This window comes from Poecilia reticulata, chromosome 3 (genome assembly GCF_904066995.2).
Source record: "Poecilia reticulata chromosome 3, P_reticulata-male-v2, whole genome shotgun sequence".
NCBI classification, from domain to species: Eukaryota; Metazoa; Chordata; class Actinopteri; order Cyprinodontiformes; family Poeciliidae; genus Poecilia; species Poecilia reticulata.
In genome coordinates this window covers 4,851,638-4,875,645 of record NC_088832.1, presented here as the reverse complement: position 1 = coordinate 4,875,645, position 24,008 = coordinate 4,851,638, and the positions used below count along the sequence as shown (strand labels likewise).

General features: G+C 38.4%; 2 protein-coding genes across 2 annotated transcripts in view; one reads left to right on the top strand and one right to left on the bottom strand.

The window, feature by feature from the left end:
- Positions 1-47: 47 nt before the first annotated feature.
- On the bottom strand, positions 48-11,119 carry LOC103462310 (adhesion G-protein coupled receptor G5-like). The gene is made up of 17 exons (XM_081604965.1): positions 11,100-11,119; positions 10,943-11,023; positions 10,786-10,866; positions 10,650-10,709; positions 10,493-10,573; positions 10,181-10,256; positions 9,931-10,072; positions 9,428-9,541; positions 8,088-8,249; positions 7,893-7,935; positions 7,630-7,733; positions 6,177-6,292; positions 5,611-5,879; positions 5,418-5,514; positions 4,068-4,197; positions 691-847; positions 48-563 (listed from the first exon to the last, which is right to left on the bottom strand). Exons 6-17 carry the CDS (start codon positions 10,237-10,239, stop codon positions 463-465), a joined length of 1,494 nt encoding a protein of 497 aa, XP_081461091.1. The 5' UTR covers positions 10,240-10,256; positions 10,493-10,573; positions 10,650-10,709; positions 10,786-10,866; positions 10,943-11,023; positions 11,100-11,119; the 3' UTR covers positions 48-462.
- Positions 11,120-15,140: 4,021 nt separating this feature from the next.
- The window catches only part of mmp15b (matrix metallopeptidase 15b), a 35,828-nt gene continuing 26,960 nt past the window's right edge, over positions 15,141-24,008 (top strand). The window contains exon 1 of the mRNA XM_008404894.3: positions 15,141-15,985. Within this exon, the coding sequence (XP_008403116.1) occupies positions 15,866-15,985 (120 nt within the window). The 5' untranslated portion in view covers positions 15,141-15,865. The remainder of the gene's footprint in view (positions 15,986-24,008) is intronic.

Below are 24,008 nucleotides of genomic sequence, written 5' to 3'. Positions count from 1 at the left end.
GACGTGTTGAGCTCCCAGCATTAAAGACAGAACAAATTTCTAATATGTTCTTTACCAACTAATAATCTTTAATCAGTTCTCCACCATCAAGTCTCATTCAACCCGGTTAACGTCTGCTTCAGTTCCAGTCAGGTTTTGAGTGTCTTAGGTGATTATTTTTGCTGTCATAATTTTTTGGAATCTTTGAACCTCTGGAAAAGGTAAAGAAGTGAAAAGATACACTAATATCCACGCATAATTGTTATTGGAAAAAAAAACAATACATAGAATGCACATCATAATGTTATGTGAAGTGTAACTCTGAGAGAAAGTTGACCAGAGCTGCACCGTTTCTCGCTAAAATGACGGGATATAAAAGACTCCCAAAGGCAATAGTGCCTGTTTTCTTAAATATATATAGATATAGCAACAACAACAACAAAAAAACCTAAGAGACGTAAAATGGCAAGGATGTGTAAATCCTCAGATATTAGAGTTTTTTGTTTCAGAACTCAACTTAGTTCCCAGTTCAGCTTCTTTGGACTTTTTCCACGACAACACAAAGTAAATGGAGACGGAGAAGCCTGTGAAATACAACAAGGAAATTACATTTATACTGTATAGAAAGCAATAACATACACATTTATAAATGACACAAAGAGACTAATAATACAGTATACAGTTTTAAAAGATGCTTTAATCTCTTCAAACCTTGCAAAGAGTTCAGTATGCAGAAGCTGTAGAGGCCGGGAGTGTCGAGGTGACCGAACGAGAAGAAGATCAGGCCCCAGGTCAGTCCCAGCAGGACCATCAGTGTCAGCAGGGTGCAAATTTCCTGCTTGCCTTTATGATGCTGCCTCTGTCCGTGCTAATAAAAGACATGAACAAACACACACTGCAAGTTATATTCAATAAATATGCTGACATACAACTGTGGTGAGAGTTCAACTCAATCAAAAAGTCACAAGAAATTTACAAAAACAAACAGGTCAGACTGAAACCCGTTTACGATTACCGTATTATCTGATCTACAAGTTCCATCAGTCAAAAAATGAAGAAAATACACATAGCTCGAACTGGACTGTAAGTTTAACTTATTTAGAAATTGTCCAAAGGGATGGATAACTTTGTCCATGTCATCTCCCTTCAGTGCTCCGTCTGGGATTTCTCCCATTGATTTTTCTGGTAGAATTTCATCCTGGCCAATTAGCAAACAGAAGAAGTTGTGAACAATGACGTAAATTGTCTAGGCTGTTTTAGAATTGCTGTCTGCCTGTAGTTTCAGCAATGGCAGCAGAGGAAGTGAAGGAAGCCAGTCAGTCCATGTTGGTCACACTCCAAATATTGAGCAATTTCAGTCGGAATAAGAGACATTCTTCAAGACATTTTATTAGGCAGAGAAATCATTCAGCTCTGCACTTCATTCTTCTCAGTGGGGGATGGTTGTTAACAGTGTACGTATTTTCCAGTAAGCGTCATAGCGTAGCTTCCTTCATGGCTGAGCTGGTGCATTGAGTATTTCACGTCCAACCGTTAGTGACTGGGTAAAATCAGATTCAGTCAATTAAAACTTAAACAGAGTCCACTCTTCCAGAAAGCAATCGTTTTCAACAGCTGAGGGTCCAAATACTCTGTACGAATCAAAGTATAGAACAAGAGGCTGGTGTTTACCAAGCTAGTTATGTTCAGTACCTGCTTTTCTTAGAAACCCACAGAAACTGTCGACTGTGGCTCGGAATCCTGCTGGCAGTTTCTGACACTCTGATGTCTGAGCTCTGATAGAGAGGCGGTTGAGTTGGAGTAAGCGGTAACACCAAAAAGGCCCAAACTGCAAAGTTATACATATTCATCTCCATGACAACTATGGAAATGTAACTGGACCATTGATGAGCTTCTCCAAGAGAGCAGCAGAACCCATCTGTGAACTCGTTTTTCCAACTTTAGCCCGAAGTTATCTTCTTTGACGCTGCAGTTGGTATGTTAACTCCTTGGTTCATGTCAGTCAGTAAGATTTAATACATCAGACAAAAGAATGTGGCCTGAACAGGAAAAAAATGTTGCAGAATCAGCAATGCTATAAAAAAAACATGACTTACAGTTCAGAAAATACAGTAATTACTTTAAGTCACATCACTAATATTCACGTTTGATACAACAGATTTCAGTGCGATCTAAATGGAAACCAACCTCAAACAATTATATTAGGGCAATTAATAACATGAAAAGCAAAGAGAAACTGGTTCGTGTTTTAGAAAAAAACAACACACACACACAAAAAAACAGATGACCCAAAAAGTTGGACAAACAGTATTAAGGACTTTGTGTGAGAACACAGAAGTTACAAATGCAAATCAAGACCTATGGTACCAGGAAATTATTGTAAAACTAGCACTGGAGGCTTTGAATACAAGTAGAACAGGAAGAAAGGAAGAGAGAGGGAAAAACCTTCTGGTTATGGGAAAGCCCTTGATAATATCACTAGGTTAGGGGTATCTCAGACATCATCATGGTCCCCAATGATAGCTAAAATTTCACTGGACAGCAAAGATGAGCCACCCTGAACCCAAACTGTAACCAGAACTCACTGGAACTTGAATTGCTTGGTAGGATCATGGTTAGGTTGTAACTTTTAAGATGTGGAGGACTTGGCTCAGTGAATTATCAGTGAATTTGGTTTAACAATGACATCAAATCTCAATAAACTAACTTCTGCTATATCAGGCAATATGACATTATTTATAGTACATTTATAAATTAAACAAAGGAATGCAAACAACAATCAACAATCCCACAGAAAAAAATGTTATAGAAATGCTAAGCTAAATAATAAAATTATAAAAAATTAGATAAATAGGATAAAATGGTCATAAAATGTCAAACTAGGGAAACCTCATCATATTCATATATGTATTTTAAAAAAATGAATATGATAAACATTTAACGCTAATGCATACATTTTGTGAAAGAAAGAGCTAAAGGTCAAGCTAAAGCTAGCTAAACAAGAAATGTTAAATTTAGCCGGTGGATGCTGGCATTGTGCTGTGAGGTCTTCAACTTTCTGCGACAGACTGGTGACCTGTCTAGGGTGTATCCCACCTCTCGCCCAGAACGTTAACTGGAGATAGGAACCAACAACCCTCCTGACCCCACTAAGGGACAAAGGTGTACAGAAAATGGATGGGTGGATGGTTTACAACTTTCTAGAGTCAACAAAGTTTATGTGGTCTTGAGAATAGAGCACATAGAGCTCTGTGGACTGAGGTTTTATGAGTGAGCAGATGCATGCAAGCTTTATGTCACCAAGTGGAATATGCAAAGCATTTATTTCATTGTTGCAAAACACAGCTACTGGAGTGCAGCTTAATGGAGACATGCTCTACGGACTGATGACCCTGTCTGGAAATACAGTGTTTGAGTTTGGGTGTGGCAGTTGCCCGGAGAACGGCACATGACTGTCTTCACTGTCTAAAGTTCAGCAGAGCAGGGATTGGTGCCAGACTGTTTGTCAGTAGCTTAAAGGATCCATCCATCCATCCATCCATCCATCCATCCATCCATCCATCCATCCATCCATCCATCCATCCATCCATCCATCCATCCATCCATCCATCCATCCATCCATCCATCCATCCATCCATCCATCCATCCATCCATCCATCCATCCATCCATCCATCCATCCATCCATCCATCCATCCATCCAGTCTGTCGCAGACTTCAGCAAACATTTAATATTTTCATAATCCCAATTTTGTATAACCATTTTGGTTGGTGACCTCTTCCTATTCCAACAACCTCCTTTACACTCTCTTTGAACATGTGAATAGCCTCTGTAAGAGTTAAAGCTGTTATAAAAAACATCTTATTTAAACCGCATGGAGTAGGGATCGAAAGTCACTTTAGTTGATATGCCTCTAAAGGCAGACAAAATAATACCTCAGACATTAGTGTGGATAAATGAATAGCAAATTATTGATTAAACATAGGATGTTGTTCTTTCTAAATGTTTATGTTTTACAAAATATTTGTACAATTCAGTGATGATTAATTTAAAAGTGCAAAAAGTACAAAGAAATTCTGAAACTATTACCTCTTTGTTTATGTCACCACCCATGTACCATTTGATTGTCACTCCAAACATGATCAAATTAAAGAGGAACACGACGCTGAACAGTCCCAGTGTGGACACCATCTTTGCTGTGTCATCTGTTATGTAGCATCTATACAGAAAGGAAGAAATTCATCATCACATAATGGAAAAACAGAGGTAAGGAATCTAGAATGCTCAACAGGGTGATTAACAAAATGCAAGAAATTCAATATAGTTACTATTTTGTGGATGTCTTATTATTTAAGATCATATGGAAGGATTCAAATGCATACACATCCAAAGGCAATTTCAACAACAGTCATTTCTTGCTGTAACTACTTCTAACAAATTTTTACCAAAGATGGTTGTACATTTCATTAACAGTTCCTGCTAATTCCCCTTTGAGATGTATCATCGAATTGGCAGCCATAGAACTCATAACTCGCCAATGAATTTGGGTGAAGACATTGAGGCTGTTTCAATTGAACTATTTTTTTTTATAAATTCCAAAATCTGTCCCTGTTTTCCACATTGCATAAATTATCCCCATTCTAATACACCAGTCCCTTTCCCCACAAGGATTAAAGAAATGTGCTCCAGTAATCCAGGTCTGGTATTGTGCTTCCTTTAAATATTTCTCTAAACACAGCACAACACAGCTGACCCAAATGACCCAACTGCATCTCCAGAGCCATGTCAGGGTTCTGCAAATAAACTGTCATTTGATTCAGTTGCATTGAACCAGAGAAAGAACAAAAGCCCCTTCTCCACAGATTCGTCTCCACTTGCACCTACTGCACAGTCCTTCCCCATTTTTTGGAACTACGTCAGGGGAGGTACAAGCCAGGCTTTGCAGGTATTGTGTGCAAGTGATTTGATGGCAGCAGATTGGCCCATGGAATCTGTGACGAGACCATGGTATTTGTCGAGATGGCAAGATGCAAACCAACAATTCCATGGTCAGACCTTGAGGTCTAAACCCCATCAAGAATTGTGGTGGAAGAGTGCATACAGAATCAACTGGATAAGGCAACCCACAACAAAAAACATACAGAGAGATTTAGGAGAAGCTGTTCTCACAAGGGTACATGCGAAAATGTACAGCATTGGAGACAGTAGTTCCTATGCTTTCAAGGACTGCCCATGTTCCTGCCATATTCACGCCCAAATAGTGAGAGACAAATTTCAAATAGAGACACAAGAAACTTGGCATGAACCAAATCAGACATTTATCAGGTAGAGTGAGACTTGGTAGTGGAGAAAGAACTTAAAACATGGAGGTTATCGGCCCTTGAGGACTGACTATGGATACCACTGAATTAAGGGATTAAAAATGGATCTTTTCCTCACATTGCAGTTTCATTCGTGTTAGAGAAGCCCAGGGATGCACGACCGTAGGTGTCTTTACGTATGATCACCATTATTGTCACAATGATCGCCGGAAGACCTAAAACACAAAAACTGCCTCAAAATCTGTAGGTCAAGTGGTGGAAGCCTTAAGGCTTCCACCACTTGACCTACAGATTTTGCTGATGCCACTCACCCCATCCCACCACACTGAGTTTCAGCAAGTATCGCCTCATATAGATGTTGAAGACTTTGACCAAGACAAGGTAGAGGTGGAAGCCCTCCACGGCCATCCAGGTGAAAGAGGCCAGCAGGGAGTAGTGAAGAAGAAGAGCCACATAGAGACAAAGCTCAGTGGAGGACGAAGCTGCCGCCGCCTGGCTGGAGAGGAAGTGAACGTTGAGGAGGATCAGAGCGACTGCCAGGCTGATGTGGATCTTCTTGGAATCATCTCCTCTGAGTTTTCTGTCAGACACCGAAGACGAGGTCAGATGTAAATGACAACTTGTCAGGATTTGCATATGTCAAAAAAGGAAGTCACATAAAGTGGAGGAAAAAGAGGAAGAGATGACAAAATTATAAAATGGCAATGTAAAACCTAAGTGTTTTGAGAAGGCATCTAAAGACACAAGTCAGCAGAAAAAATGTTGGAGAAATAGATCGATTAATTTTGTCCTTAATCAATTATATTGATTAAGGACAAAATGCATATGGAAATTATAGTTCTGTATGAATGTGTTTTATCATGGACGAACACAGTACCTGGTTGTGATGAAGAGACCAACAGTGACGACCAGAGCAAACAGAGAGATAGCACAGCCGATGTAGGTGATGTACAACAATATCTCAGCATCTTTGGGTGAGAGGTCTGCGGACACCTGTGGAAAAAAAAATACTCCCATTCTGTTGTTGATCTACACCTATCAATTTTTCAGCAAGATAATTAAAAATTTTAAGCTTTGATTATCTTCATAATGTGGATATCCAATTCAATTTAAATCAAGTTACCATGTAATGTTTGTAAAAAGAAAGAAACACATCCTCATAAGTGTTTAACTTAATAGCACAGTCTTTACCAGCATGATTTATGTAGAAAATTAAAGTTATGAAAACAAGTAAGAGATTTCAAACCATCGTTTATAACTGAAACTATGCCAAAATGGAAAGTGCTGAAAAAATAAGTATAATGGTGGCTATTAGATTTGGTAGTGCTAAGATGGTTTCCACTGCATGTGTTTGTCCATGTTAAGGTATGATTGGTGTTTGGATTCTTTTTATCTATAATCATGGGTTTGAATACAAGTAGCTACATATCTGGATCATTGAGATAGTTCATTAGATTTGTATGCCTGTTAAATGCTGTCAGACATAACAGTGTAAAAAAATCTGCATGAGGGCATGAATAACACTATTTACTTTTTGACAAAAAATATACACTTTTGTGAATTCTGAAGATGTCTAAATAAATGTTAACTTCATGTAATTTTAAATAATGTTTTTGCATAGGATATCAAAAAAATGTTTGCCTTTACATTTTCAAAACTGTTAGCCAAGTTTGTCCTTCGGATTAGACCATGGATTCCCAAATTCAGCCCTCTAAACCTACGGTCCTAAACCTTTAAGTATGGCCATGACAAGTTTGAATTTGACATCCTTAATATAGTGAGTAAAGGCCCCTGGTGAGGTAAAATTTGACTATATCAATTAAGTTTTTAGGTCCTAATCTTTGCTGTAGATAGCCACAATGGACGGATGAACAGTCTGGATAAGAGGAGCACATCATGGACAGGTCAACTTGTAATCTTGTGCTCAGTAGTTTTCTTTGTGTTGTGCTTTATTTCATTTATAATATGATTTCTTTCTATTTCTTTTATTCTGTATATTTCTTCTAGCGCAAATTTTGTCACTTGGTCTTTTAGAAATCCTATTTACTGCAAAAATATTGTGTTTTTTAATACCAGGTTCCCATCATATAGATGGTGGATAATGTTCTAAGACATTACTAAAATTGTCAACTGGCAATAACTGACTTTTTTATGATTGAATGACTGGGTGTGACTATCTCTGTCATTTCATCACATTTGCATGTTTGTAGACTTTCTTTTAAGTTTACTCTGAGTGTCATTTATTGCGACAGTAGGGGTTCTACATCTGAAAATATTTTTGCTTTAGCAAAAACAATGAGTCCATAACAACATAAAAAGCCGATTCTTACCATGAGTACTGCAAAGTATGTGAGATGGTCACAGGAACAAGTGATGTGCGGCTTATCAAAGCCCCAGAATGTCTCACAGCCATCAGTGCTAAACTTTGTTAAATCTGGCAGACAGAGATACTTGTTATTGTATTAAGTCTGTAGCACGTAGACAACATCAGTATATCATAATACAACATTCAATGATGTAGATAATGTCTGCAACAAAAAAGGAATTCTGATTTATGTTACTTCTCATGATGTTTCTTATGTTTAATACTCACTGTTTGTAGTATTTAGGAACACACATGTGGGTTTTTGGGATTTCTGTGACACAAAAGTACTTATTTACAGTAAAAGTGGCAACGATTTATTTTTATGAAGCAAACTATCAAATCTGTCATATCTCTGAAGTAATTGCCAACATCAACATCTACTGAACTTTGTTGATTTGTGGAATTAAGGGAAAAAAGTGTTACCATCAGGCTTGTTGTAAGATATATGCTGATGTTGACTCGATGTTGAAGGCCTGAAAATTTCTTGCCAGCCACACTCAGGCCAACCAGCAGATCATCATACAGTGAATAGTTTGCTTCTGAAGTTTGTCCAAAAAAGCCATTAGATGTAAGTAGTTCAGCAGTCTACAGGGTCAAGTCAAAGAGAACTGTGTTGTTATTTTAACAATGTAACCAGAAATGACATTGGAAGACTTCAAATCCAGGAAAAATAATAATAAATAATAAATTAATATTTTTTTTGTGGGGCCATTGACATAAAAGTTACACCTGCTGTCAATAATGCAACTTAAGTAACCCACATAGAACATTAGTTTATGAGATGTTAAAAAGTGTTTCCCCTTCATATTTTTTTAAATAAGCATTTTGTGCAAAACTAAGAATCTTGTTTAATATTTTTAAAAGGAAATCCTCCGTTTAAAAATGTTCAACACCTAATATGTCATACAAAAAACCCAGCAAATGGTAAAAGCTTGAGCACGCTTCCTAATGATCTGGAACTTTGTTCATTTTCACGTCTTCCATCTGTCATGGACATCTCCAATGAATACTGTCAGTGTTTTAAGTTTTAGCTTTCGTGTCCGTCCCCCAATGCCACTCCCCGCAGCGCCTTTTTCATTGCTTTACCAACAATGAGCAAAGTTTTTCTCAGTTTTAGCAGACGTGGCTAGCTGCAGCTAGCTAGCTTCTTCTCTATTTCTGAGTCTCCATCTTGTCTTTGCGCCTCCAGTCAACCGGGTGCTGACAAAACCGTCAGAAAGTATTTCTTCTGTTTCATACATCTCAGTGGCCTCGAACCTTGCGCTGAGCTTCGAGTTATTTGTTTATTTTGTGGGAAGACGTCTCTATTTCAGGAAGTTTCGCTGTGGCTGATCGCTTTATTCTTTCTGTGTTGAGTAGGCAAGCTGATATGTAACCAGGTATCACAGGACTTGCAGCGGCCAAAGCACCACTAAAGCTACTGTTCTGTTGAATTGAGGCAGTGACAGACTGCCACTGCATATGCAAATGCAGTGTATACATTGGAAATACCAAAGCTGGTTCTTAAAACCAGCATTGGTCTTAAAAATGAATGCTGGTTGACACTACCACAATCAGTATTGTCAAAGCAGCCTGATTGTGGTTTAAACACAATCAGGCTGCTTGTGTTTAAGGTTTTGCAGGAAAGCAAAACTTTCCTGCAAAAACTTTGGTTTTGAAAGCTCCAGTAAAGGAGCTTTCAAAACATCATGTTAAGAAAATCTGCTTAACATGATGTCATAAATATGTCAATATTGAACAGAATGGAAAGTGTAGTCTCTTACATTTTTTGGCATTTTAATCATGGAGAAAACAACTCTATCATTCTTCTGAAGGTTGAACTCTCTCGGTATGCAAATCTTCATTTTAATGTTGGACACAGAGGCATTTACCTTGGCCTATATAGATGACAAAAAATAAAAGGAGAAACATTGCACTGAATTGCATATGATAGCATAATGCAGTCACATTTGTCGACAAGGACAGATGTTTTGAAAAAAAAAAACATGTTTTGGAACATTGCTTTGTTTTTGTTTTAGTTTTTTTTACTTCTTATTATGTTACAAGAGCCTAAGTTGTCCCAGATTCTCAAAGGAGACAACTTCAAAAGACCAAAACAATGCCTGACCAAACATTGAAGGAGTCTCTTGTTGTAATCTATGTTTTAAATATTAATAAAAAGCTCACTATTGTTGATTTTTTTTAATTCTTCTTTGTTACCATACAAACATACATTTATGTTTTTCTTTTCTTTTTTTTTAGTATAGGCTACTGTATTTTTTTTTACCTCTGTGTTATTTGCTTGAATTTCAAGACTTTTGAAGTCATCTGTGGATTTATAAAGAAGGGCTTTGACACTGTCACTTGATAGGTATGTAGTTTCATTCACGTCAGTTTTTTCTAGGATTTGTTCTAGACTCACAGTTTTTCTTGTGGGAAAATGAAAGAAAGAAAATAAACGAGTTCAGTTTAGTTTGCAAATAATCCACACAATAATACAACATTTCTTATTTTCTGATAAGAATTCAAATATTTACCGAACAATGTCTCGGGCATCAGAGCTTCCGTTCTTCAAGTCTGAGGACAAGGCTTCCATAACATTTTTGGCAGACGCTGTTCATGCAAGGTAAATTATAATGTCTTAATATTTATTTCGTTATTAGACACTCAGTAACGTTATGTCTCTTCAGACATGTCTGACATAGACGTGCTAATTACGTCATTGTCAGTGGTGACAAACTTGTTCCCAGAGATATTGTAGGTGGAGTAATATTTGTAGAGATAAAACAATTGAGTGTCTAATAATAAAGTATTAGAAACTCGGTTACATTATGTCTCTTCAGACATACCTGACGTGGTTTGAAGTGCTACTTCTGCCTTCGTCAGAGGTGTCACAGGTGTTCTCGAAGATAACGTATGTGTAGTAATATCTGTAGAGATCAAACAATTGAGTGTCTAATAATAAAGTATTAGAAACTCGGTTACATTATGTCTCTTCAGACATACCTGACGTGGTCGTCAGAGGTGTCACAGGTGTTCTCGAAGATAACGTATGTGTAGTAATATCTGTAGAGATCAAACAATTGAGTGTCTAATAATAAAGTATTAGAAACTCGGTTACATTATGTCTCTTCAGACATACCTGACGTGGTTTGAAGTGCTACTTCTGCCTTCGTCAGAGGTGTCACAGGTGTTCTCGAAGATAACGTATGTGTAGTAATATCTGTAGAGATCAAACAATTGAGTGTCTAATAATAAAGTATTAGAAACTCGGTTACATTATGTCTCTTCAGACATACCTGACGTGGTTTGAAGTGCTACTTCTGCCTTCGTCAGAGGTGTCACAGGTGTTCTCGAAGATAACGTATGTGTAGTAATATCTGTAGAGATCAAACAATTGAGTGTCTAATAATAAAGTATTAGAAACTCGGTTACATTATGTCACTTCAGACATACCTGACGTGGTTTGAAGTGCTACTTCTTTACTAATTTACTAATAAAAATGTTTGCTGCAAATAAACCTTTGACCTTTACCCAAGAAATCTGCTCTAATTATGCATCAGTTAAAGACTAAAATCTAATCCTACTTTTTTATCTAAACATTACTGAAAAATAAAGTCTGATAATAAATATAATAAACATAACAATAGCCTGCTTAAAACATTTCAGTCAAATTTCAGAACTCAACCCATTAAGCAAAAGTTTTGGTTTCAGTGTTTGGGCTATATGCAGTCTGCTTTTAGACATGGGTATGTGAGAATAAAGAATAAAAAAATAAAAATCCAAATATCAGTGCTGTATATGAATTAAAATTTAGAACCTATATATTTGCCTGGGGCACCAGCAACCCTCCCGACCCCACTAAGGGACAAGGGTGCAAGAAAATGGATGGATGGATGGATGGATGGATATTTGCCTGGGTTCAGACCAAGTAAAATGTTGTGGTTGAAAGTGGTTTATCGTGCAAAACTACCATAATATATAGCCCAATGTTGATTCAGAGTAAAATACTTTCCTACTACAAAACATTTATGTAAACATAAGAACTTTGATGCAAACAAGAAAAGATAATTTTGGTGATCTTAACTGACCTTAAACCGAAAATGGTAAATGGCCTTGATACAGTATAGCATTTTATCTAGTCCAGAAGACCACAAAGCGTTTCACACTACATTCTGTCATTCACCCACTCACACACATATTCACACACTGATGCTGGCAAGTTACTCGACAGTAACAGCCACAGCTGCCGTTGTGAAGTCTGACAGAGGGATGGCTGCCATGCACTGGCGCCACCCGGACTTCCAACCACCACCAGCAGGCAAGCGCTTGAAGGGTCTTTGCCCAAGGACACAATGACAGAGGCGGATGGAATCAAACTAGATATCCAGCTATTCCAGGAAAAACTCCTATCACCGTCGTCCCCTAGTATTGTGTTGTATGATTTAGTCAGTGTATGTAAATTCGTCCAACTTTAAAAACATTTGAATGAATGTGCATGCCAAAAATAAATAAATATATATATAAAGATAGATAAATAGATTGAAACTTACTTTTTGTGCCATTTTGATGTTGATGATTATTACATGATCGAATCTTATTTTGGTTTATAGTGATGTTGGTTGATATACAACATGGGGACGATGTTATATTTGCAACAGATCCCATACCTTGGAATGGAATAAACAATGTTGGCCACCAAAGGACAAAAATGCCAAAACACTTCATCCTGTAAAATGGACAATTATTTAGATACAAATCTCTGTGTATTTTAAAAATAGCCAATAAAATAGCTTAAAATTTTAGAATTAAGACTGCACAGCTCTTTAGTTTTCCAGTCTGCCGTACAATTATTGGTCACAGCAATTCACATGCCAGTTCACAGCTTCATAACCCTTGATGCAGTCTCAGCATGACGCTGAAGAAGAGCAAGGCAGACAACGGGGAAGCAATGGGGATGTCCTGTCAGCAGGGGTGTACTAACAGTTTCTGTTCCTCCACATTTTCTGTTTTTTTTTATGCAGATAGCTGCCCCAATCTGGCCAAGGGCGACCGCTATAAACTGGCCCTTGTGCTGCAGTGGGCGGGCCAGCAATATCTTCTAGACTTCTTACAAATTACGCTTTATTGTTCAAACTGACCACAGCAGCCTTCGTTGGCTGACTTGACTAAGAGAGCTAGAAGGTCAGTCAACATGTTGTGAATTTTTGAATAAAAATAGCTCCTGTTTGTTTTTCAGAAAACTCTGTGATGACCTTTGCTATGAATTGTCAAGACTTCGTTCCTTTCAAGCCAGTCAAGACAACACCAGTTTACTTTAACTGTGTGCAGAATTGTTTATCTGTCTTCCTCTATTCATGGAATCAAAAAATATTAATACTCCTGACAGGTTCAGATTTGCAAATATTTTATTGTAACACAAAGATTGTTTTTTTACATTAAAAGACAGGCATCTCTAAGAGTAATAAAACAATATAAAAGGAAAATTAATTGTGAATAAAAAGTTTGCACAATAATAACACTGCCAAGCAGCTGTCTGTTTTCAGGACTTCAGAATCATAACCTCAGAGAAAACAGTTAATGTGTGAACTGTCTTTTGATTTCTTTATCAAACTGAAATAAAACTATGCATTTTCTTAAAGAGTATCATCATAGAAGATAAAACGTTTAGGAATAAAAGCAGAAGTGCTGTTTGATGTCCTTTAAAAAATATTTATCATAATTACACCAGTCATGTAATCAGTTAAGGTAACTGCAGTTGGCAAAGCCCTGATTCAGACACAAAACACTGTATACCTGCATAAAATTTATGTAAACTTAATGAAAAAAAGTAGTTTGAGTCTGATATTTGTATACTAGTACATATCATTGTTTTTATACAGGGTAAACATAAAGAGAAACATAACTTACCTCTGAACAGACAGGAGAGCAAGGTGTGTCTGAAATAGTTTGGATTCAACAACTGTGGAGGAAGTGGATCTAAAATCATGTAAATCACATTTCATGTGAAGAAGTCAAGCATTCAGAGAAGCAAATGTCTGTCAGTAACTAGTCTGTCCTGTTTTTATTGGTAACAACTCAGATAGTGTATTAGCCATGAAAGTTTGCTACAAATTTGAATAAAGAGATGGGGAAGAATAATGTTTTCACAGGATATCAGAATGAGTCGGTAAAATGGATTTCATGGCACTGCGGTGAGAAAAATACTTCATTATTCCCAACAGTAGAGGGCAGTAGTACATAAGACACATCAGTTTGTCACCGTCCAGCAGAACCCTTGCATCTCCATCGTTAGTCATTGTGTTTAATTTTTATCTCTTCACAACTGTCTGCGGTTTTAATGATACAGCTTTAGTGAGCACTATCACACATTACTTGTTGCTTTGACCAAACAGGATGAATTTGAATTTAGATGAAAATGTTTCGTTATATTTCCTGAAAAGGTTCCATTTGTCTGACAGCAGCAGGTTAAAAAATGTTCTGCTGGAACAATTAAAAATTTTGTCAATCCAAAAATCAATGTGTGCAGTACTGTTGTCACATAGGACTGGTTAGAATCAATATTTGTTCAGCTATTATATTTCTAAAGCCCTGCAATTATGCTGTGAATGAAAACATTTTTAATTTCTCCAAATTTTCCACAGGGTTTTTTTTTGTGATTGCAAAAATAAAACAGTTTTGAGGATACAGTAGCTATGGAATAAAGAGAAACATAACCTGATCCACCTTTAAATATTTTGCCCTTTGTTTCATTTGTTTGCTAAAATTAAAAAAAGTTAATATTATTTTTCAGGAATGTACTCTCAGCATTCCATCTTGACAGAAAAATACAAAAATGTAGCAATTTTTGCTAATTAAAAAATAAGAAAAACTGAACTACCATATGGTCATAAGTATTCAAACCCTTTGTGGCTGTAACAAGGAAAATGTTAGAAAATGTTCAAGAAGTTCAGGCTGGTTACTGAATTATGGGAGCGGTCATCATGTCAAACACTGTTTAACATTAGCCTGTCTTACCAGCAGCCTTTATTTGCATTGTGTGTGACAGTATGAGCTCTGTGGTAGAACCACAATGAGGAGTGGTTTATGTCGAACTCCAGGTAATAGATTCACCTTCAAAATAATACTAAAATATTACCAAACTAGGGAAAATATGCTATGTAAAAAAATTACTTGCATTTGTTTTTTCTATTTAGCAACTAATTTAAATGTCTTTAAAAAAATTAAATCAAAGTCAACGATTTCATGTGTTCTACGTGTTGTTCATCTGTAATAATTAGTGTAATAATTGAATGGAACGCATCATTGGGCATTTCATGTATTATTATTATTATTAGTAGTAGTAGTAGTAGTAGTAGTAGTAGTAGTTTTTGGAAACATAAAAGACGCCATTTAGGGCAGCCTCAGTCCGGTCCGACTTATTTTGAAAATCAAGAATACGTCATCAATGTATTTGGCTTGACGCTCACGCGGTGCCGCATGCACTCTCCCACCGGCTCCAGCAGGGTGACAGCGCAGACCCTGACTGAGGACAGGACCGAGAGCCACCAACCAGGAGGATTTCAGCCGGGAAAAGGGAAACTGGACATAAAAGCCAGGGGGAAGCGTAAATAAGCTCAAACGCATTTTGTTTTGCGAACTGCAACTAATTAATTTTGCTCAGATATCGCTAAAGCTATAGGAATTGGTGGTGAGCGCGGCGAACTATGTTTGTTTGTTTGTTTCAACTTTATCCAGGCAACTTCAGTATCTCTGCTCCCGAGGATTATCACGAGACCATGTTGCTATATCAGTTGATTTTCAGCGTGGTTGCAAGACGCTGCTCACTTAAGTAACTAGGTAAAAAAAAAAAAATAATAATAATAAAACGTACAAGAGGCACAAATTTCTCCCTTATTTACAAGACAAGCGCACGTTCCCAGCAGTGACTTTGTTGTGGAATACATGGGGGGCGCGCTCACGTGCTCAACTCCTATTACAGATAACAACACAATAGCAACATTCTGCTGAAGGTGTAGCTGTCCGGACTCACGAGTCAACATCTCAGAGGAACACTGAAACGTAACCATGGAGCGTCTTCTCGGGATACAAGAGCTCTCCTGAAGACTGTGCGCGAGCGTATAGAAGAAAGTTTAAGTAAGATTTATCCGCATAAACTAAGGCACCTTTGTGGCTGAACCCCTGAGAAGCATCGCTCATTTTCCCCGTTAAACGCCCGGATCATGGCCGTCTCCTCACGGGACAGCTGCTTCTGGTTGCTCTGGAGACGGACCCTGCTCGCGCTGTGGCTGTGCACGATGGGAGCGCGTGGAGCGGAAGATGAAAGTGGCTTCAATGCCGAGGTAAAACTCAGCTATTACTGATTACTGATGTGAGAGCATTCGAGTCACAGAAAGAGTCGGCAATTTAACACGTTTAGCCAAAGAATCACATATGGTCTGATACAAAACACTGTTTTAAGGATTCGGATACGGTCAGAAGCCTATTGTCTCTAATAATAGAGATATAACCGGTGTCTGTTTAGCAGTGTAGCTCATAAGTTTGAGCACACAGTCATAAACAATATCTTGTGAAAGTATTCATGCCTCTTTATCTTATTCACATTTTATTACGAACACAAACTTAGTTGTGTTTTGTTTGTGTTTTATATGTGGCGTGAAGTCAAAGGAAAAGTACACATGGTTTGGATTTGTTTTTACAAATATAAATCTGAAAGGTGTGTGGTGTACCACAATTCCAGTTGCAGGTACTTCGGGTGTGTCTCTACCAGGTTCACATATTTTGGGACATAAATGTTTATTTTTTAGTAAAGGAGAGTCTTTGCAAAAATAAATAAATTACATCTGTGAGTCTTGAAAACTTTTCAAGTAGATTTAGGTCTGGACCATTCTAAATCAAACATATGAATGGATCTAAATAGTACATTATGAGCCTTCATATAAGTCCAAAAAATAGCATCCATCTGTCTTTCCATCCACTCAATCCCCCCACACCATGGTTCTTCCACCACCACGTAGATGTTTCTTTTCAGGGTGATGTTTGGTTTCCAAACATAATGATTGTCATATTGAACAATAAAAAAGTTAAATTCTGGTCTTATCTTACCTAAAGTCCTTCTTCCAAGTGTTTGGTGTGTCAATGTGGTTTGTGGCAAGCTTTAAATTGGACTGCTTACAGCTTTGTCTCACAGTTGTTACCTTAATTGACACATTTGTGGAATCCTGAGCTTTTGATCTCTACATCTCCTACATAAGTTGCTTATGCGTTCATTTCCCCACTTTTAGTGATTAGACATGTTCAGGCTCGGTTTTCTGCTTTAGAATCTCTTTCTGTCTTTCTTCAGGCAAGCAGCATGTTTTTCAACAACAGAAGTTATCTTTCACTTTGCACCCATTGATAAAAAGATAATTTAGAAGTGTTTAGTAGATACAAAGGCATCAAGTCTGGGCTTGAAGCAGTGCCTCATGCACTGTTGTTGGAGTCAGTTTCGCAGTTTTCCATCTTGCTTGTTTGTTCTGAGAGTTAAACCACAGAGATGATGGCTGACAGCGCAGCTAATAGGAAGGCGATCGGTGCTGGAGCTTTTCTGTGTTGTTTGACAGAGGGATAAAGACAGACTGGCAGACTTCCCGGTCATTGTAGGTGAGCATGCCTGACACACTAAGTGACCTGGGGATCAGGTTGTCAGTCTTGTTACAGCTTTATCTGTTTGGCTATCAACAAACCAGAGTGTGCAAATGTGCTCAGCTAAGACACAAGACAAAAGCTATTTGCAGTGTGTGGACAAATGAGACATTTCCAAACTTTTGTGGCTAAATGCAAAGGTTTGTGAGGCAGCTGGTGTGACCCCTCGTGACCTTTTAACATCTGGAATGCTTTGGAATATAAACTACTGAGATCTGTCAACATCTTGAGTCAACTTTTTCTACACAGTTTTGATAATTTTTTTGTGTGTGTAAAAATTGAGCTAGTTCTTTAATAGGACAAGATTTTAAAATTGAGTTTAATCAGAAATTTCCCTAAGCATATCTCTTCACAGCCACATACCACTTGGACCATGTCCACACTAATGAGCTCATATTTTTAGCTCCTTTGAACCACAGAGTTCTCCTGAGAGACACACACTTTTCACCACATCCTGGACTCATCATGTCGTGGTTTATACTGTCTAAAACGATCCAAATAGAATAAAAAAAACACGTCTCCACACATTTTCTAAAAAACAAATAAGTAGTGTCTTTTCTCTAATCCTGATCTGTTCTTTTCTCAGTCTGCTTTGTGCTTGATGTCACCTGTTGAACGTGAATAGCATCCGTGTTGATGCATGCAGTCCATCTCAGTCATAAAAATTGTACTGTCATGGCTTCGACTTTTCAAGTTGAGCTAATCTGTCTGTGGAAGAAGCACACTTAGTCGGGACTCATAGACGGCGGTATTTTCAAATGTTAGACTCAGCTACCTTAGAACCAACCCATTCCTCCTCCCCCCTGATGTGTTTGTTGATTTGATCAAATCGTCAACTTTGCCTGAATTCACTCCACATGATTTATTCCACTGTGTCATACATTGGTGTTTCCCCTTACACCACAGACTTGATAGCATACTAAGGTCTAGGTGTTAACCAGTCTTTTTTTTCCATATGGTAGGCTACATGATGGCGAGGCATTTTATCCATGGTTACTGATGGTTAGGCAAGTAGAGTCTTCGTACTGTAATATTTGATTGCATCTTGATAAGCTTACTGACTAAGGAAGTATATGACATTTAATCTTACCATGTAAAAATTGTTCACTTTAAATCTGTGAATACACCGATGGCTGCCAGTCCTTATGATTGACGGCTGGTATCCATCACTGTCTTCTTTCCTCATTAAAAGGTTTACAATAAAAGAACAAGTGTAGGAGTCCGTGCCTGTTTGTGCAGCCAGCCTATCACCATTTGTACAGTAAAATCAACTAAATAAAAGCGACATGAGGCTACCAGTTCTGTTTTTGACAAGCTTTTCAGGAGTTAACGCTTGTCAACACAGGGTCACACTGAGAGTTGACCCTTTCTGAAGTTGGTATCTTCTTCAGAACTTTGACATATAATATTTTTAATATATTAGTGGTTCTGATAAGTTATGTCACATTTTTTTCTGTTTTGGCTCGGGAGAACTAAAGGAGGTAAACTCTCAGGCCCAAATTCAAGAAAAAAAACACTATCATTTACCAGTCCTTAAAACAACCGAGTTTAGGTAGATTCCAGCTAATGTTGGCATACTACAGCATCAATGAATTCAGCGAGAGAACCTGGATCAACGTCATCATCATTAGCCGCCTCAGAATTTAAATAAGTTGAAAACTCCTTTCTTTCAAAGCAGACTACACTGAACATAAACAAAACAAGTGTTTGATAGTTTTACATCTTCACTGAAAATCCTACATACAGTTTATTCATGATCTTCAGACTGTGCCTTGGCCTGAAATCCCAACTCCTACTCTGTCTGGACAAAAAGGATGAAGTGGGAGGTTAAAAGCACCGAGTGCACAGAGAGGGATTATTAGAAAATCAGTGAGACCTCAACATAAGAAGGATAGACATCACTGTAAGAGTATAATAAATAAGTCTTGGAAAGAAGGATGGAGTGTCATAAATAATGGGGATGGTGGCGGATCATCTCAGCTGCGGAGCATGTGACAATTGAATGTGACAGCTGTTCTTAAGTTGGATGCACGCGCCGTGCTCAGGCAGGCCAGGCCTGCGACTCTGAGGCATCTGAGGAAACACAATGGAGCCCGTTGTCTGCTGCAGCAGAGCTGGGGCAGAACGGCGATGAGCGAGCACACACAGACGGAAACATGGATGTGATAAGAGCAGCTTGAATAAAGTGGATGTGAACATGCAGGTTTCAGCAGCAGGAGCACAGTGAGGACGATTAACTGGTGACTTATTGCTGCGATAGACGACTTCCTCAGTCTGTAACCTCTTTGTTTCTGGTATCTGCAACTTGCCCACTCCTTACATTCCAGCAAAAGCCCTACTACTCCCAAGTGACTGCCGATGCCCACGTCCCCAAATACTCACATCACTGTAGCAACAGGATGGGGCAGAGGAATGCTAACTTTAGTAGGGCAATTTTTTAAATGAGACATACTATATCAGCAGTATTGATACACAATGTCTCTGTATCGTATGACAGTATATTTAACAAACAATAGACTCTGTCTTCATCCACAACTCAAACGTCTACAGCATCTTGACTCTTTGTGCATGGAGTTTGTGTGGGTTCTCTCTGGGTACTCCGACTTCCTCCCACAGTCCAAAAACGTGACTATTAGATTAATTGGTCTCTCTAAATTCCCCCTAGGTGTGCGTGTGCATGGTTGTTTGTCCTGTCTGCCTCTGTGTTGCCCTGCGACAGACTGGCGACCTGTCCAGGGCGTACCCCGCCTCTCGCCCGAAACGTTCACTAGAGATAGGCACCAGCACCTCTCCCAACACCACTAGTGACAAGGGTGTCCAGAAAGCAACATGAATGTAGTGATGACCTGCTCCATCCATTCACTAAGCGAATTGGTGTTTTGGGAGCTGTATTAATTCCACTCACAACAGAAGGTTAAACAAACAGCAGGAGGGAAATTACCTTTATTAAGCAAAGAATAAAGTCAATAATGGTGGATTTTACAAGTTGTTTAACGTTTAGGGCATGACTCACTTATGTTAGTTCTATTCCAGCTGTGCAATTTGAAACTTTAAATAATTTAAACAAAAGAAGAAAAAACATTAAAACACTATTAAAACAGTTACCAACATGGCAGATAGTTTGGATTAAAAGGAAGACAAATTTTCTCATTTATGACTAATATGTTATAATAAGCAGAAGAAAAGATTTTTGCAAAATCTTTTATGGTCCTCACTTCCAGAAAACAGTAATTGTAGCAGTTACATTTATATTTGTGTAATCAGTTGGAAAGTTCTTAATCACCAAGCGAGCTAACTGCTACACCGATTGACAACAATAAACTATTTTGATTGCTTAATACATGTGTTACCACAGACAGTTAAATGTTCTCTTGAGCACTAAAACCAGACTTGTTCTTACCCTTGATGTGTATTTCAGGGAAAATCAGAAAATGGAACTAATGAAATTGTCCTCTTGTTCCCGGCCTGCCTGTGTTTCTCCCTCACCACTCCAATCCATCCTCTCAGTAAGACTTGCATGTCTGAGACATGGCAGCAGACCAAGTCTCAGAATAAAAGCTCTGTTAGGATCTTGGCTGACATTGTGGTGGACACACACAGACACGCACGCGCGCACACACGCACGCACACACATATTTATGCACACTGTCTCCACACTGGCAGGTTTTACAACTCCTAGTATATTGCTGGGCCTGTTTTTGGCAGGTAGACTCAAGGACTCTTTGAAAGACCATTTAATAGACAAGACCGGGTGGGCACACACACACACACACATGCAGCTGCAAGGCCATTCTCTTTTCTCAGATAGTTTTGTATTCAGCCCAGCTGATGATGGAGGGTAAGCGTCCAGACCGAGGTGCTTTAACGATTCTGATGAGGGAGGCGGGGTTCAGGGGCTCCAGACATATTTCTTTCTCTGCAACCCTGCCCTTGTATCTGACAGCAGATAAACGCCGTGATGAGACCAATCAGCCTCAGATGCTGCAGGAATCCACTGGTACATACACCACACATGCTGTAAACACCAACAGATATGTGGAAAGTTAGCATTTTCATTAGGTGTTACCCCCAGCAGTCAGACAAACATGTAGGCGATCTAAGATGTAATTTGTGTCTGAGGGTGTTTTCACACCTGACGCATTCTGTCTGCTTCAAATGGACCAGTTTGTTTCCCCGGTTGGTACAGAGCTTTTGTGCAGGTGTTAAAGCTGCAGTAGGTAACTTACGAAAAATCTTTTTTTATATATTTGTTGAAACAGCATTACAATATGGTATTTGACAATCTGTGAAAAAAATCTATCTCTGTCTTCTCCCAGTGCGAACTAGAAACACCAGTAAGAGTCCAGAGGCAGGTTTTAACGCTGTCATTCACAATCTCATGTGGCGCTTCTCTTTCGTCCCCTTGCTATCTGCTGCCGCTACAGTTTCTTTGTGTTAGCAGATCCTTTTGAAAATGCTCCGGGCAGCATAGCTACAGTTGACAGCGGATAAACAGTTTCCTGTAAAAGTAATTTGTTTCTTCGTCATTAGCACATTTAGCAGCGAGGACATTAGTTTGATTGACAGCGCTAAGGCAGCACTAAGTCATAAATTTTGAAACTCAGAAATAGTTTTTCTAGAAAATTTCTGAAATTAATCTCAATTTCTGATTTTTTTTCTAGCAAATCTACTTTTGAAATGTAGAAATGTCTTTTTCATAGAAATGTCTGAGACAAATCTAAAAATTTCTGAGTTCTTTGGCGGAAATTTTTTGTGGCAGATTTCTGCTGACTGGACATGGTCTAAACTTCCTTATCTTAAATCCTAGGTGGGTCAGGGTCACTTCCAGTTCAACCCTCAGCGCACTTCTTCATGCTCCAACACACACAAACACGCACGCACGCACACACAGGAGAACAGTTCACATAAGATAAAGAGAAGGTCTAACAGTTACAAAATATTCTCTGGTGTTTATGACTTTGTTAAAGAGAATAAAATCACTTATGGATAAACTGCAATAATTAACGATCAACCTGTAAATAAAACTTGTGAGAAAATGAATTGGAGATGAAGCAGCAGCTCCAACAAAGCATGGCTGCCTTTCTTCATAAATGTGTATGAATGACTGACCTTTGGAAGTGCCTCAAGTTAAATAAGTTGATGCCTGAGGCCCAACGCTGTTAAACTTCATCCTAACCAAGCATTATAACACAACATCATGAAGGTAGCGGCCTTTTAAAACCCACTTTTAAAAAGTTTGGTTTTTCATCAGAATCTTCTGCAGCAGTCATGGATGAAGTCATCCATTCAGTCGTTTCTTTTGAACTGCTTATCCCTTAACTACCTCAGAGGTTCTCTGAGACTTTTGCTTAAAAGCCTAACAGAATAAAGGAGGTCAAAGGTCAGGGTCAGGGAGCACTCCTATGGTTTGAGCAATACATAAAGAAAGCTGTGAGGAAATGTCTATGTAGCTGGTAAATTTACCTATATGTAAAAATTTAAGATTATAAAATGTTTTTTGTTAGGGTTTTTATTCTGAAAGTTTATTTCTATTTTCAGCTTTACAAGGGGAAAAAAACTTATTTTTCTTTTAGTTTGAAAAATTAAGGCCCACTTAAAAATATAAAGTTCATACTTTGAGGTTAAAAAACCCTTTCAAGTTACTTTTAAATAATTTTACCATTCAATTTTAGATATTCTATGCAGAAGAAAACATGTAGAGGAACCACCCATTCTTATTGCTTTTATAGTTTAAAAACTAATAATAGGAATTTTTATGGAGTTCACTGCAGGATGTGTAAATAATTAATCAAAATTAAGCACATTTTAATCAAAAACCATGTAAAACATTTAATTCAATACATCCTTTTGGATGATAAATTATTGAATAAATAGACATATACTCAACCCTCCCGACCCCACTGAGGGACAAGGGTGAAAGAAAATGGATGGATGGATGGATAGACATATACTCTCAACACCAAAGATCCATCCATCCATTTTCTGTACACCCTTGTCCCTTAGTGGGATTGGGAGGGTTACTGGTGCCCATCTCCAGCTAATGTTCCGGGCGAGGGGTGGGGTCACCCTGGACAGGTCGCCAGTCTGTCGCAGGACAACACAGAGACAGACAGGACAAACAACCATGCACACACACTCTCACACCTAGGGACAATTTGGAGAGGCTAGTTAACCTGACAGTCATGTTTTTGGACTGTGGGAGGAAACCGAAGTACCCAGAGAAAACCCACAATGCACAGGGAGAACATGCAAACTCCATGCAGAAAGACCGGGGCCGGGAATCAAACCCAGAACCTTCTTGCTGCAAGGCAGCAGCTCTACCAACTGCGCCACTGTGCAGCCCAACACGAAAGATATTTAGTATTTTTAATCTGCTATGATTGAACCATCAGGTGCAAAGTGTTATTTGACCTTTGTTTTTAATGTCTATCACAGGACATCTAGTTTCAGCTGCTTTACTCATACCAGAGTGTTGCTTCAGTAGGAGAAAAGTTATAAGTTTCCACAACTGTTTGATCTTTTTTAGTGAATAGAAAGATTTTTTTTTCTGCAAGAGTATAAAAGTGTAGTAGTCCTGATATATCCAACTGACTGGCAATGTGCAACAACAGGTGAAGGCAGGGACCTGCTGCAGGTGCAGAAAACTCCGAACGCTCCTTTTCTTGAAGCCATCTTATTAAA